We start from the raw sequence: 13,363 nt of genomic DNA on the forward strand, positions 1-13,363 counted from the left end.
ACAGAAACAGACTTTGAAACACACACACAAACACACATTTTATTTTTTATTAATTATTGTTATTATTATTTCAAGCACCCTCTATTACTTCTATGCTTGGTTGTTTTATTTTGTCCTCACCGGGCTGCTGATGTCTCTTCCTTGACTTCCTTTGCTGTTTAGACTTCCAATTTCTGTTTGTGAACTGGACTGAGAAACCCCTTCGAAGAATGGTCTAGGTAGTGAAACAGATGAGGTATGTTAGACATAACCTATACAACAACAGTATGACAGACATACAAAAAGAAAGCATAGGTGAGAGCTGTACCTAAGCTTTGGCTTGGGGGTGCTCAAGACACTCTCACTTTCTTCTAACTCTGGGCAGCTGTCACTTGGGTTAAACATCTCTAGACTGTCATATAAATCATCAAGATCTTCTTCCCGTATCTCATCACGAGACACATGATCCAAACCAAATCCAACCTAAAAAATGAAATAAAAATTAATTTAAAAGATATAAGAATATTTTTATATTTAAATTAAATAATTTTTTTCTGAATGCATTAGGTAACACGGAATCTTGGGGAATATGAAGCCTCAGCTTGGAGTTTGGCACTCATTTTAAAATCTATACTAAGTTTAAAGCTATTCCCTTTCTATATCGCCACCATCTGTGGATGCAGATACATTAAACCTGTAAACTTTGAACATATGAACTGGGAACCAGGTGACTGTACAGATTGCTGAACTGGGAACCAGGTAGCTGCCAAGATGAGGGTCTGTGCTGTACCACCAAGGAGGTGCTCTATGATATCGTAGAAAGGGCCTTCATTTTAATTTTCAAGGAACAGGTGTCTTCGGTCCAATGTAAGCCTTACGATTTACCAAAAAAATCCATCTAGCAATTTACTGCTGTGGGCCAACTCCTCTCGTGGGTACCATGGAGCACCAAAAGATCATCCGCTTCTTGAAGATCCAGTGTACTATCAACACAAGTCACAAAATCCAACAAGTGCAGGGAATCACCAACTAAAGACTGTGCTCGGCGCAATCCTAGGACCATTTACTTACTAACAAAGCTCAAAGGACAAGCCACACAAAGGGATTGCAGTGGCCTGGACCACCAACACTCTGGTAATAACCCTGTGTAAAGACAGGTGCAAAAAGGATTTATCAGGTAAAAACCAAAAAGGGGATATTTGTTGTTACCTGTAAAATCCTTTTTCTGAGTCCATGGGGGATACTGAAATCCTTATGTATAGTGAATCTGCAGGCAACAAAGAGTTAACTTATTTTTGGACCCCTATACCCTGCCCCCAGCCAGGGGAAGCCAGTTATAGTGAACAAGCCTAAGGACCAGGAAATGGAGGAGAAGACCGCCACACACATAACCTGTCACACTAATTGCCACAGAGCAGAGAACCGACACCGGAAAAAACCCAGCCAGCCAGGGGCTTGAGGGAGGGTGTCCATTGTCCCCCATGGACTCAGAAAAAACAATTTTACAGGTAAGAACAAAAATCCCCTTTTTTCTTTTTCTTCAAAGGAAGGAAACTCTCCTGTGCTGCGTTTAGGTCCTATCGCCCAAAACCCGCCTCAGCTGAGGCGAAGTTGTTAAAGCTGTAGAATTTGATGGAAGTGTGGGAAGAGGACCACGTTGCCACCTTACAGAGCTGCTCCTCGAAGGCACCACAGCAAGCCACACAAGAGCTCCCCACAGACCTAGTGGAATGACCCCGAATTGGTCGATTTGCTAAAATACAGACCTGACCAATAGTAAGTCGCAACCAGTGTACCAAGGTCTGTTTAGAAGCCGGCCAGCCACACTTATTGAAGTCATACAAGATGAACAATTAATCTGACTTGTGAATGTCCTGAGCCCAATTAACGTTAGTACGGAGAGCTCAGACCACGTCTAGAGTGGGCAGAGATGGACTCAAGTCAGTAGTGTTCAAAACCTGTAAAGAAGGTACCATAATTATGGAAATATAAAACTACTTTTGGCATGTAGCCCCAACAGGTGCGTAGGACAGCGCGCTCAGGGTGGAAAATAAGGAAGGGGGGGGGGGAGTGGTGAGCCAACGCACCCAAGTCCGAAAACCGGCGAGCCAGCGCAATGGGCAATAAAAAGATAGTCTTCCACATGAGCCAACACAGATCGATGGTTCAAAGAGAGATTCCTCAAGAGACTGTAACACTAAGGTTAGTTCCCACGGAGCTACCGGATGAACAAAAGGAGACTGAATGTGCAGGACCCACTGCAGAAAGGTTTGCACGCCTGCCAAACGGGCCATCTTGCACTGGAAAAGGACAGAGAGCCGACACTCGCACTTTTAAGAAAGAGAGATGAAGACCCAGATCCAAGCCAGTCTGTAAGAAAGACAAGATTCTGAAAAGGCGAAAAACCAACAAATTCATACCAAGGGTAGAACACCATACGAAATAGTCCTACCAATCACGGTAATAGATGTTTGCACAGGAAGGCTTCCTGGTGCAGAGCATGGTCCAGATCACTGAATCTGAGAATCCTCTAGCCATCAGGATCGAGGTCTCAATAGCCACCCATTAAAGCCAGACAGACTAGGTCGGAGTGAATGAATGGGCCCTGAGAGAGAAGATCCGGCCTGGGAGGTAGGAGCCACGGGGCTACTATGGGCAGACTGTGCAGGTCTGTGCGTCAGGCCCTCCATGGCCAGTCTGGTGCGACCAGAATGGCGGTGCCGCCCTCTAACTTCAACTTTCGGAGCAGGAGCAGAGAGATCAGGGGAAAGATGTACACGAGTGGGAAGTTCCATGTGACTGAGAGAGCATCCTCCAGAAAGGCTCTTAGATCTCGATGTCCTGCTGAAGGACGGGACTTGCTGGCAAAGAGCACTGTAAACTGCACGAAGATCCAGGATGTTGATCAGTAGGGTTGCTTCCTGATCTGACCAACGCCCCAGTCACGGCAACCCAACCACAGAGGCTTGTGTCTGTGGTTAAAATAACCCAAACCTGGATCAGAAAGGGACTACCCTTGCCCAGGAGGGAGAACTGGAGCAATCTCAAGAGAGAGTGACGCACTTCCCGAGACAAAACAATTATCTGAGACTTGAGATGGAGGGGAAAGCAGGACCACTGCCCCAGGAGTTCCAGTTGCAGGGGCCCGGAATGGAATTGAGTGCATTCCACTATATCGAAGATGGAGTTCAACTTTCCAGAATCCGTATACACAAGTGAATTGAGACTCTGCGTTGTCAGAGAAACAAACGTACCAGGGACTGGAGGGACACAGCTTGTCCTTGGGAAGAAAGACCCTCTGAGCTTTGGAATCTAGAAGAGCACCGAGATGGAGCATTTCCTGAGACAGAGCAAGGCCGTACTTGCACCAATTTATCAGCCAGCCATGGTTTGCAGCAAGGTGAAGCTTAGACGCAGATGATCCTGAAGAGTAACCGGAGACTGGGCCAGTAGGAGAAGTTCATCCAGGTATGGCATCACTGTCAAGTGCAGGAGACAGAATACCCCAGGTGGGGACCCATACCCTCATGCCGAAAGCTAGTTGGCTGGTTTGGGAGCCTGGTAGTGGCCTGACCAAGCCTGTCATCTTCTGGACTTTTAGAGGAAGAGCCCTAAGATCTGGGGGAAGGTTGACGCTTTTGCCTTTCCCTGTGGGCAAAAAGAATGAAAGAAGAACCCCTTTGTCTTGGAAGCCGCTAAAGGAAGGAAAGCAGTTTTAGATGCTGCAACTGTGGCAATGATCTTATCCAGTTCTGATCCAAAGAGACCTTGCCGGAGAAAGGGAGAGCCTCCATGTACACACCAGCCTCCTGGATATTGTCCACCACGGATAGTAGACCAGACCTACAGGTTCCCAAGTGAGGACAGTCTTCCAGTAAATCCACCCAGTGACCCAAGGCCTTGGCAACCAGGCAAAAGCAAGGGGTGGGCGTAAGGCAGCACCTGCATTAGCAAAGGCTGACAAAAGGAAATTTTCCAATTTCCTGTCCGTAGGGTCTTTGAGGTAGACTACATTTGGAATGGGAAACGTGGTCGACGTAAGCAACTGTGCAATAAGCGCATATATCGGGTGGCTGGGGTTCCACCAGAGTGGACTGAGCGGTGGCCGAGGGTAATGCCGGAGGCCAGTATGCTGCTAGCTGAGACGCCAGCTCCAACATAGCGAGGGACAAGGAAGATACCCATGCAGGTTACTGTGAAGAAACTACCTCAGAGTGGGACTCGTCCTGTGCCTCCGCTGAGCATTGATCACAAAGACCAGTGTGATCCCATGCCAAACATGAATAATTTTCTTTACAGTCTTTGCAAGTAAAAGCACGCAACACAGGTGTACCCCTTTCCTGGGAAGCCCTTGCAGAGGATCCCTTGGAAGACATATATTAAATATAGAGACACATACTAAATATACTAAGTGGTTGTGTGTGGGCAAGAGCACTGAATACTGCGAGTCCACAAATCAAATAATAAGTGGTCCTATGGTTCTGTTACTGTGAGAGCTCGATTACAGTGCAGGGACTACCAATAATCAAATGAGTAGACACACAAATAAAAATAACAAACACCTAAACTGCAGAATTTAACTAATTTAGCAGACAGTAATGTGTTATAGTACAGTACAACATATATAACAACAATGAGTAGGCACTTATAAGAAAAATAACAAACACCTAAACTGCAGAATTAAACTAATTTAGCAGGCAGTTGTTATAGATCCAAATATATAACATGATAACTGTGTGCAGTAAGCTACCTTGCAGTGAGGCCATTACAAACCTATCTAGCAGAGTAAGGATATAACTAGGTATACAGAATCAAACAACAGGCACACAAAAACGATTGAAGTGCTTAGAAATATAGAGAACAGGCAATAGGTCCCAGGAACCAACACATATAGGTGAGGAAGGGGATAGGAGATAACCTGGCACCACGAGAGTGAGGTATATGGGAGACAGGAGGTATAGCCCTCTCTCCATGCAAGCAGGCAACGCTGTGAGGCAAGATGGCTACTATGCACTTTGGAGTGGGAGATGAGAGGAGCCTTTAGAGGGAAGCCTAGGGCAGGGTACCACTTAAGGGTAGGAGAGAAGAGAACAGAGCAAAGCTCCACCCCCTTCTGGCTGTCCCCACGGACCTGCCACCACCGTAATGGAGTCCTATTGCTGGGCACCACTGTCCAAATCCACCGGCAGCCCCCCCTGCGGCAGTGTCAGCCACTGCAGTACCCGGCACCCTGCAGCGTGGGGAGCCACTTAACTATCCCTTTATCACGCCCCAGTTTGCTCCTAGTGCCTGTGCAGGAGGTGGCCGGTGACACTGACTCGCTTGCCATTGCGCCGGCCTCCTGTACAGGGTGATGAAGTAGTAAGCGGGAGCGTTCGTAACGATGACCCACTGACAGCCCAAAAGTGAAAGTAAAATAAGAAAAAAGTAAAACTAAAAAGTGAGGCTGCTTCAGGCAGCCCATGAAAACATGCCCAGCTCCTTGGGCACTAACGAAAATCTGTCTGTCTTTCTTGTGCTGGGGGTGGGGTATAGTGGTGGAGGAGCCTGTGCTGCCATACAAAAAGAAGTTAGGTTTTTAGTACCCAGGACTCCTCCAGCACCACTATACCCAGGGTTTCTAGTGTCCCCCATTGACAAAAGAAAAATCCTATATTATCTTCCATCCTTGGGGAACACTGGAATATGTTGAGACAGCTTAAAGCTGCTTCTTTAAGAGAGAGAAATGCTCCTGTGCTGCATATATGACCCCTCGCCCAAAATGAGCGGAACCAGAGGCGAAGGTGCCACTTGCTAGAAGTGAATGAAGGACCACAAGGAACCAAGGGGGTCATTCAGACCCACTCGCGAGCGGCAGTACGCTCGCAAGTGGGTCGATGGTCCCCACTGCGCATGCGCACGACGGAGGGAGCTCCGTCGTGCACATGCGCGAGACCCGGCGAGCGAAGGACTTTCCATCGCTCCGGGTCTCGCACCAAAGGGGGCGTGCTGTCGATGTTGATTGACAGCACGCCCCCTTTGGTGGGCGTTCCGGGGGCGTGCCTGCCAGACGGAGGCGTTCCTATGGGAATGCCTACCGTCTGAAGCCGGCCCCACTGACATCACTAGTGATGTCAGTGGGAGTGATTTTGGCTCTGATAGAGCCAAAATCACTCCTGGCCTTGCGGTTGTGAAACCCGACCACAGGGTTTCACTCGCAAGTCCGATGGTCGCGATTGGCAAGACCATCGCGACCATCTTGTTGGACGCTTGTATATGCTGTGGGTGGTGACCCACAGCTATACGAGCGTCCAGGAGGACGCTCCATTTTAATGGAGGTGGGCCCTGATTCAGAACGAGCGTTCTGGTCAGAGCGTCCGGCTCTGAATCAGGCCCAAGTGAGGAGGACTAGCGGTCCGTCAGTGAGTTCAGAACAAGCAAGCGTGCCAGAGAGATGATTGACGGTTGACCAACTTAATCCGACGAGTCTTCTTCTGTGTGGAGGCAGGCCCATCTCCAGTGTCCCTCCCTCACAAAGGTTGCTAAAATTTGACTGGCATTCAGGTACTGCAACTGGTCCAATTCACAGTTCTAATGCTTTTAGGCAATGAATACATTTACTATTTAGTTTTTAAGTGCTTGAGTAAAACGTGAGCACAATGTTTGTTAAAATAGTCCTACAATATGAGCAGAATATATTGCTTAATATTTCAATTTCTCTAGCAGGTTGGAACTAAGGGCCTGATTCAGACCCACTCGCGAGCGGCTGTCCGCTCGCAAGTGGGTCGATGGTGTGCACTGAGCATGCGCACGACGGAGGGAGCTCCGTCGTGCCCATGCGCGAGACGCGACGAGCAAAGGACTTTCCTTCGCTCGTTGTGTCTGATCAAAGGCGGCGTGCTGTCGATGTTGATTGACAGCACGCCCCCTTTGGTGGGCGTGCCTCCCAGACGGGGGCGTTCCCAAGGGAACGCCTACCGTCAGAAGCCGGCCCACTGACATCACTAGTGATGTCAGTGGGAGTGATTTTGGCTTTGATAGAGCCAAAATCACTCCAGGGCTTGTGGTCGAAAACCCCGACCACAGGCTTCTGGTCGCACTGGTGATTGTCGCGATGGTCAAGTCCATCGCAACCATCATCCTCCACGCTCGTATGTGCTGTGGGTGGTGACCCACAGCTATACGAGCGTCCAGGAGGACGCTCCATTTTTATGGAGGACGGCCCTCATTCAGAGCGAGCGCTCTGCTCAGAGCGTCCGGCTCTGAATGAGGGCCTAACTGTCTAATTCCAATAATTGGATTTAAATAGGCAAGTTAGACAAAACTAGAAATAAAAAAACAGTACATAGCTTTACCTCTTCTGATACTTTAAATCTATTCAGTAGTGACTTTAGCTTCTGCTTAATGTTTGGCTGCTGTAATGAGAGAATGATAGTGTTAGAAAAATTGGACATAACTAATTTATAAAAAAGATAAAACTAAAATTACAGTGAGTTAAATATCAAAGATTAAACAAAATAACATACAGCATATAAAACAGATAAAATATAGATGATGTTACAGACTTTATTCTCCCAAAGATGATCATGTTTTTGTCCACAGTGAAATTTAAACAAACTACTTACAATATACTGTAAATGATTGTAAAATGAAGTAGATAGAATTACTATTATTATTATTCTTATTGTTAAGTTTATTTACATAATACCAACATATTATACAGTGCTTTGCAGATAGAATGTTTAATTATTCACATCAATCCCTACCCAAGTGGAGCAAAGTGTGATAATGTTTTAGCTTTAATGAAATATGATTAAACAATTAAATAAAAAAATGACCAACAGTGAGATATAGTAAAACACTTAAAAAAGGAGAGAGTAATAATAGCTTGTCTCACTCTAGTTATGGCTGAAGAGGCTTGGATTTTTCTTCGTGATTTCTTCACCTTCCTGACATCTTCATCCTCATAGAAAAAATCCTACAAGAAACGTAATCATTTAATATATACATGTACAGAATACACCCAAAGCTATTTCCATTAATATGCTCATTTCACGTAATAAAAATGATTATGAACAAAAATAGTGCTTTTAGTGAACCATAGAACACAGAAAACTTGGATTAATGCAAAGGAAATTTGTCTCAATTCTGTAAAAAAAATAAATAAATAAACCAATTTCACAAAGAGATGAGTATGAAAAATTATATAAAAGTAAATGTTTCACACAGCCTGCATCATACCGTTAAAAATTTTGACGGCACTGACTGCACACGGTGAGACCTGGACACATTTAAAGAAACTGCCAAGTTGGCCAAACCTGCTACTTGACTAAGGGCCTGATTCAGAGTTGTACACAATACCGATGTTCACACAGTTGAGTAATTATCGGGCGACTGCGCATGCATCACAGCAGCAATATGCACATACAATTATTAATTTGCCAATACGCTAGCCCAGAAAATGTATTAGCGTGCTTGATAGGCAGGGGCCATTTTGTGGGAAGCAAAGGACAGTGGGGACAAAAACTCGGGTGTGTCACAACCATTTTCAGGGCGTATACCAGCCGCAGCCGCAGACTGCGATCCTGTACATAGCCTGGAGTCCGCTTGTAAGCGCTTGCGTACGCAAAATCTGTCCCATATTGACATAAAAAGATGCATATGTGGCTGCTGGAAGATCAATTGAGGCTGAACTGAGGATGATGATGACAATCACTCCCAATTATGCTAATATGTTGCTGCTGCAATCTACAGATGTGTCCTCATACACCTAGCCTCAATACACCATGCATCGCGAGACGACTGGCCCAATGTGACTGTGTTAGCTGCAAGCGTTTTTCTGCACCTTTTTTTATCCAAAAATGCAACTAAGACGCAACACGAGACTGTACTGATTAATTTGATATGCAACACCTGTATATCTGTGCGCTACTGACTCTGTATATGAAGCACAAGGGAACTTGGTGTGGAAAAAAGCTGCGGTTGCTGCATTGTAGCACTTCGTATACAGATTCAGTCGAACACAGATATAAAAGTGTCGCACAGGACCGGGCGTACAAAGGGAGACTGTTTGGTATGACTGCAGCAATAGTGTATGAGGACAAATCTGTATCTGCGTTATTACAGTGATATCAACAAGTAGCCCAAAGAAATAAAGCACAGTATTAAAGCATTTGAAAAAGTATAATTATGTATTTTTGTGTCTTGTTCTAACATTCTTTTCATGTGAATGTGACTTCATTAGTTATTAATAACACTGTCTGGATATGTACTCTACTGTGCATGAACTGTGTACTGTGGGCCTGATTCAGAGCCGGACGCTCTGAACGAGCGCCCGCTCTGAATCAGGGCGTTTTTTGGGTTTTTTTGGAGCGTCCTCCTGGACGCTCGCATAGCTGTGGGTTACCACCCACAGCTTATGCGAGCGTCCAGGATGATGGTCGCGATGGTCAAGACCATCACGACCATCGGGTTTGCGACGAGACCCTGCGGTAGTGTCTCGGTGACCGCAAGCCCTGGAGTGATTTTGGCTCTATCAGAGCCAAAATCACTCCCACTGACATCACTAGTGATGTCAGTGGGGCCGGACCCAGACAGTAGGCGTTCCCATGGGAACGCCTCCGTCTGGCAGCCACGCCCCCGGCACGCCCACCAAAGGGGGCGTGCTGTCACTCACCATCGACAGCACGCCTCCTTTGGTGCGAGACCCGGAGCGACAGCTTGGCTGTCGCTGTCCGGGTCTCGCGCATGCGCACTAGGGCACCATCGACCCGCTTGCGAGCGCTCAGCGCTCGCGAGCGGGTCTGAATCAGGCCCCGTACGTTTAGCATTTACTACTATCACACGTCCTGGAATAACCCTGGCACATTTACTACATTTTCTATAGCGTAAAGCAGGTTCAAATGCTACTCATGCCAAGCTGGACGCATCTTCTATATACGGCCAGTTCTACATGAGCCCATAGTGTGTACTGTATTGTTTAAGTTTGACCGTATAACTCTCTGTGTTCAGCTCCTAATAAAGGATGGAGCCATTCTCATTTTAATTTCTTGTAATGCATTGGAGCATTGACATTGGAGGATCAGATAAATCAGATCTAACTTTTTTGGAAATGACAGTATCTAACTAAAACTTCTGTGGGTCCCTTGTCTTTGTGAAACACGCACATACATGCACAAAAACACTTGGACTGCAGGATGTCCTTCCACACACATACACACAAAACCCAGGCTGCCCCTCTCAGGTTCAATCACAGTGTGACTTACCACTGCCCGTACCCATAGAAGAGGAGACTGGATGGCTGGAAGAAGCTGCTTGCAGCTACCTTTCAACCATCTTCCTGTATCCAGTGCACAAAGAGCTCAACAAATTAAAGCTCTCTGTCTAAGGGCTGCCGATATGTAATGCAACTGACAATAAAAAACAACCACCTCTCAGCATATTTCATTAGGATTGTTCAGTCACATTTGGTGAAGGGGTGGCTTCTGTTGAGGCTTTCGACCCTTAGCTACCAGGGGAACAATAGTTTGATAGTTGATGATGCACACATAGGATAATATTTTTGCTGTCTCACTTCTGAAGCAACACCATCTTGATCAATAGTTAGTCCAGATAATGAATGGTTGTCACCTCCTAGATCTCAGAAGAGCACACATAACTGGCATCATGTTCGTGTCAGCAGACCAAAAGGTAGAGTCCAACATTTCAAAAGAAAAGACCAACAGTGAATCAGAGTAGAACAAGAAAGTAAGCATCCTTCATGTCTGCAATCTTATACCATGTAATGCAGTTTATGACAGATCTCAGAGACTCAATCTTGAACCTGTCTGCCCTAACATAACAGTTCAGATTCTTAAGGTTCAAAATGGGCTGAAAGGATCTGTCTAGTATTTGAACCAAATAGAGAATAGAACCAGTTTCTTTCTGCTCTTTCAAAAATAGAATTACCACTTCTGATAGATTTAGCTCTGTCTCTGGGGAGACAGGTGGTGAAAACAACATCTGGGTGAAGATCGAGGATATCTAGATGTACCTCCCTCAGGCAATTGAAGTGGTAATTAATATTTGAGCCCAGTAGAAAAGCAGATCTTACCACAGGCACTCCTGAGTGGGCATAATGTATTTCTGAGGGAGTGAAAGGCAAACACTTAAATGGCCGGCCTGTTTCCCTCTCGCTGTCCAAGGTAAGCAGAGGATTTTGCTCACAATGTTTGTCGCCTTTCTTTATCAATACTGCGAAGGACTGAAACCTAGCACCCTACATTTACATTAGCAGGTAGATTCCTGGCCAGGCTAATAATCTTATTCAGTTTCAAACCAGAAAAGACATTTAGAGAAAAGGACAGGAACTTTACAATTTTCAAAGATTTTCAGTGTGCCTCCCAAGACTAGAGCTAGAAACCACTGTGTTATTAACCTCTGGGAGATTCACAGTGGAACCATTATCAGAAAAAGGAAGCTCTATACGATGTAGCGAGTTGACTGATCAAGAGTCAATTGATAATCAATTGTGAGGACAAGATGGTTCCTAGCTTAAAAGTACATGGCAGGTTGCAGTCTTGAGGACTAGTATGCACTTGGCTGGTTGCAGTCTTGAGGACTGGTATGCAGTTGGCTAGTTGCAATCTGAATAGCTGGTATGCACTTGGCTAGTTGCAGCCTGAATATCTGGTATGCACTGAGGGATATCAGGAATTGCTGTAAAAGTTATTGCTTGCTTGAATATACAGACAATGAATTGCAACTGAAATTGAGGAGTTGTAAATTGGAGATTATGGGCCTGATTCAGACCCACTCGCAAGCGGCTGTCCGCTCGCAAGTGGGTCGATGTTGAGCACTGCGCATGCGCACGACGGTGGGAGCTCCGTCGTGCGCATGCGCCAGATGCGATGAGCGAAGGACTTGCCTTCACTCGTTGTGTCTGATCAAAGGGGGCGTGCTGTCGATGTTGATTGACAGCACGCCCCCTTTGGTGGGCGTGCCTCCCTGACGGGGGCGTTCCCAAGGGAACGCCTACCGTCAGAAGCCGGCCCACTGACATCACTAGTGATGTCAGTGGGAGTGATTTTGGCTCTGATAGAGCCAAAATCACTCCGGGCCTTGCGGTTGAAAAACTCAACCGCAGGCTCCGGCTCGCAGTGGCGATGGTCGCGATGGTCAAGACCATCGCGGCCATCAAACTGCACGCTCGTATAGGCTGTGGGTGGTGACCCACAGCTATACGAGCGTTCAGGAGGACGCTCCATAATTATGGAGGGCGGCCCTGAATGAGGGCCTATGCACACAGCACTGAATAGTAGTGCAGACAGCTGGGTGTTGTTAGCTAATTAGCCAAACAGACACAGAGAGACTGCTGAGAGTGCTGGAATTAATAAACAAGTTCCCAATACTGAAGTGCAGCTGAGACTGCTAAAATGTACTTGCTGGGAATCCACACGGACACTGAGGTGTGGCAGGAACTGCTCTGTTGTCACTTGAAGATAAATCAAACATACGCTGGGAAGCGGCAGCCACTGCTTATGCCACGTATCCACTACGCGATTAAACAGAGCGATTGAACGATAACGACACAGTTATCGTTCACTCGCTTGTTAATCGTTCACAAATCGGGCAGTTTAATGTAAAAAACGAACAGCGGTGCACGCACCCGCTGGTCGTTTTTGAAATCTATCATCGCCCGAACATGCTTGTCAACCTGACGACGTTGTCAGGTTGACCATGTTCGGGGATGATTGATGTGCCTACACTGAACGACTGATCGTTCAGTGTAGGCACATCACAGACTGTGAAATGACTGCACAATGTCGCAATCGTGCAATCGTTTCTATGTCTGCCAGTGGATGTGCCCCTTTAGATGTAACTTGCAGATAGATCACAGACACTGAACACGAGGAGATGGAACACACAGAAGGATAACCTCTCACTGGAACCGAAAGCCACAATAAACGCTATAGCCGACATGGAGTGAAGGGCTGGCTGTAACTTATGCGATGCAGGATCCAATCAGCACATGGAGGTGGAGACAGAACAGTCAGGTAGGAAGACCTTTTGGAGCAGCAGCCTTGCATTCTTGTCTCCTAGCAACGGGTCTGAGAAAAAACACCCGAAGCACCAAAATCATACAAGGCGCAGCAGCGGCTTGTGACAAACTCAAGCTAAACTCCCTGCTCCAATAAGGCCAGCACCCACAGTCATGTCCCCAAATGTTTAGCTGTTTCACAGATGTAGGTTTTTTGACTTCAAGCCCACCAATAGCTACTCTGACAACATTTTCTTGGTTCATTAACACAGGCTAAAATAGGTCTGAAAGAGGCTTAGGGCAAAATTTACTTAGCGGCGGTTTGACGGCGGCTTCTACTCTATTCTAAACCCCAGCGGTTTGGTGGGGGTTTCTATTCTATTCTAA

At 46.4% G+C, this 13,363-nt stretch overlaps 1 protein-coding gene across 1 annotated transcript in view; it reads right to left on the reverse strand.

Moving 5' to 3' along the window:
- Positions 1–13,363, reverse strand: part of PACS1 (phosphofurin acidic cluster sorting protein 1) — a 115,129-nt gene that overhangs the window by 59,608 nt on the left and 42,158 nt on the right. The window contains exons 7-10 of the mRNA XM_088442519.1: positions 7,856–7,936; positions 7,314–7,373; positions 308–462; positions 121–214 (exon numbers count right to left, since the gene is read on the reverse strand). Of these exons, the coding sequence (XP_088298645.1) occupies positions 121–214; positions 308–462; positions 7,314–7,373; positions 7,856–7,936 (390 nt within the window). The remainder of the gene's footprint in view (positions 1–120; positions 215–307; positions 463–7,313; positions 7,374–7,855; positions 7,937–13,363) is intronic.

This window comes from Taudactylus pleione, unplaced genomic scaffold (genome assembly GCF_031769625.1).
Source record: "Taudactylus pleione unplaced genomic scaffold, aTauple2 ptg000313l, whole genome shotgun sequence".
Classification (NCBI taxonomy): Eukaryota; Metazoa; Chordata; class Amphibia; order Anura; family Myobatrachidae; genus Taudactylus; species Taudactylus pleione.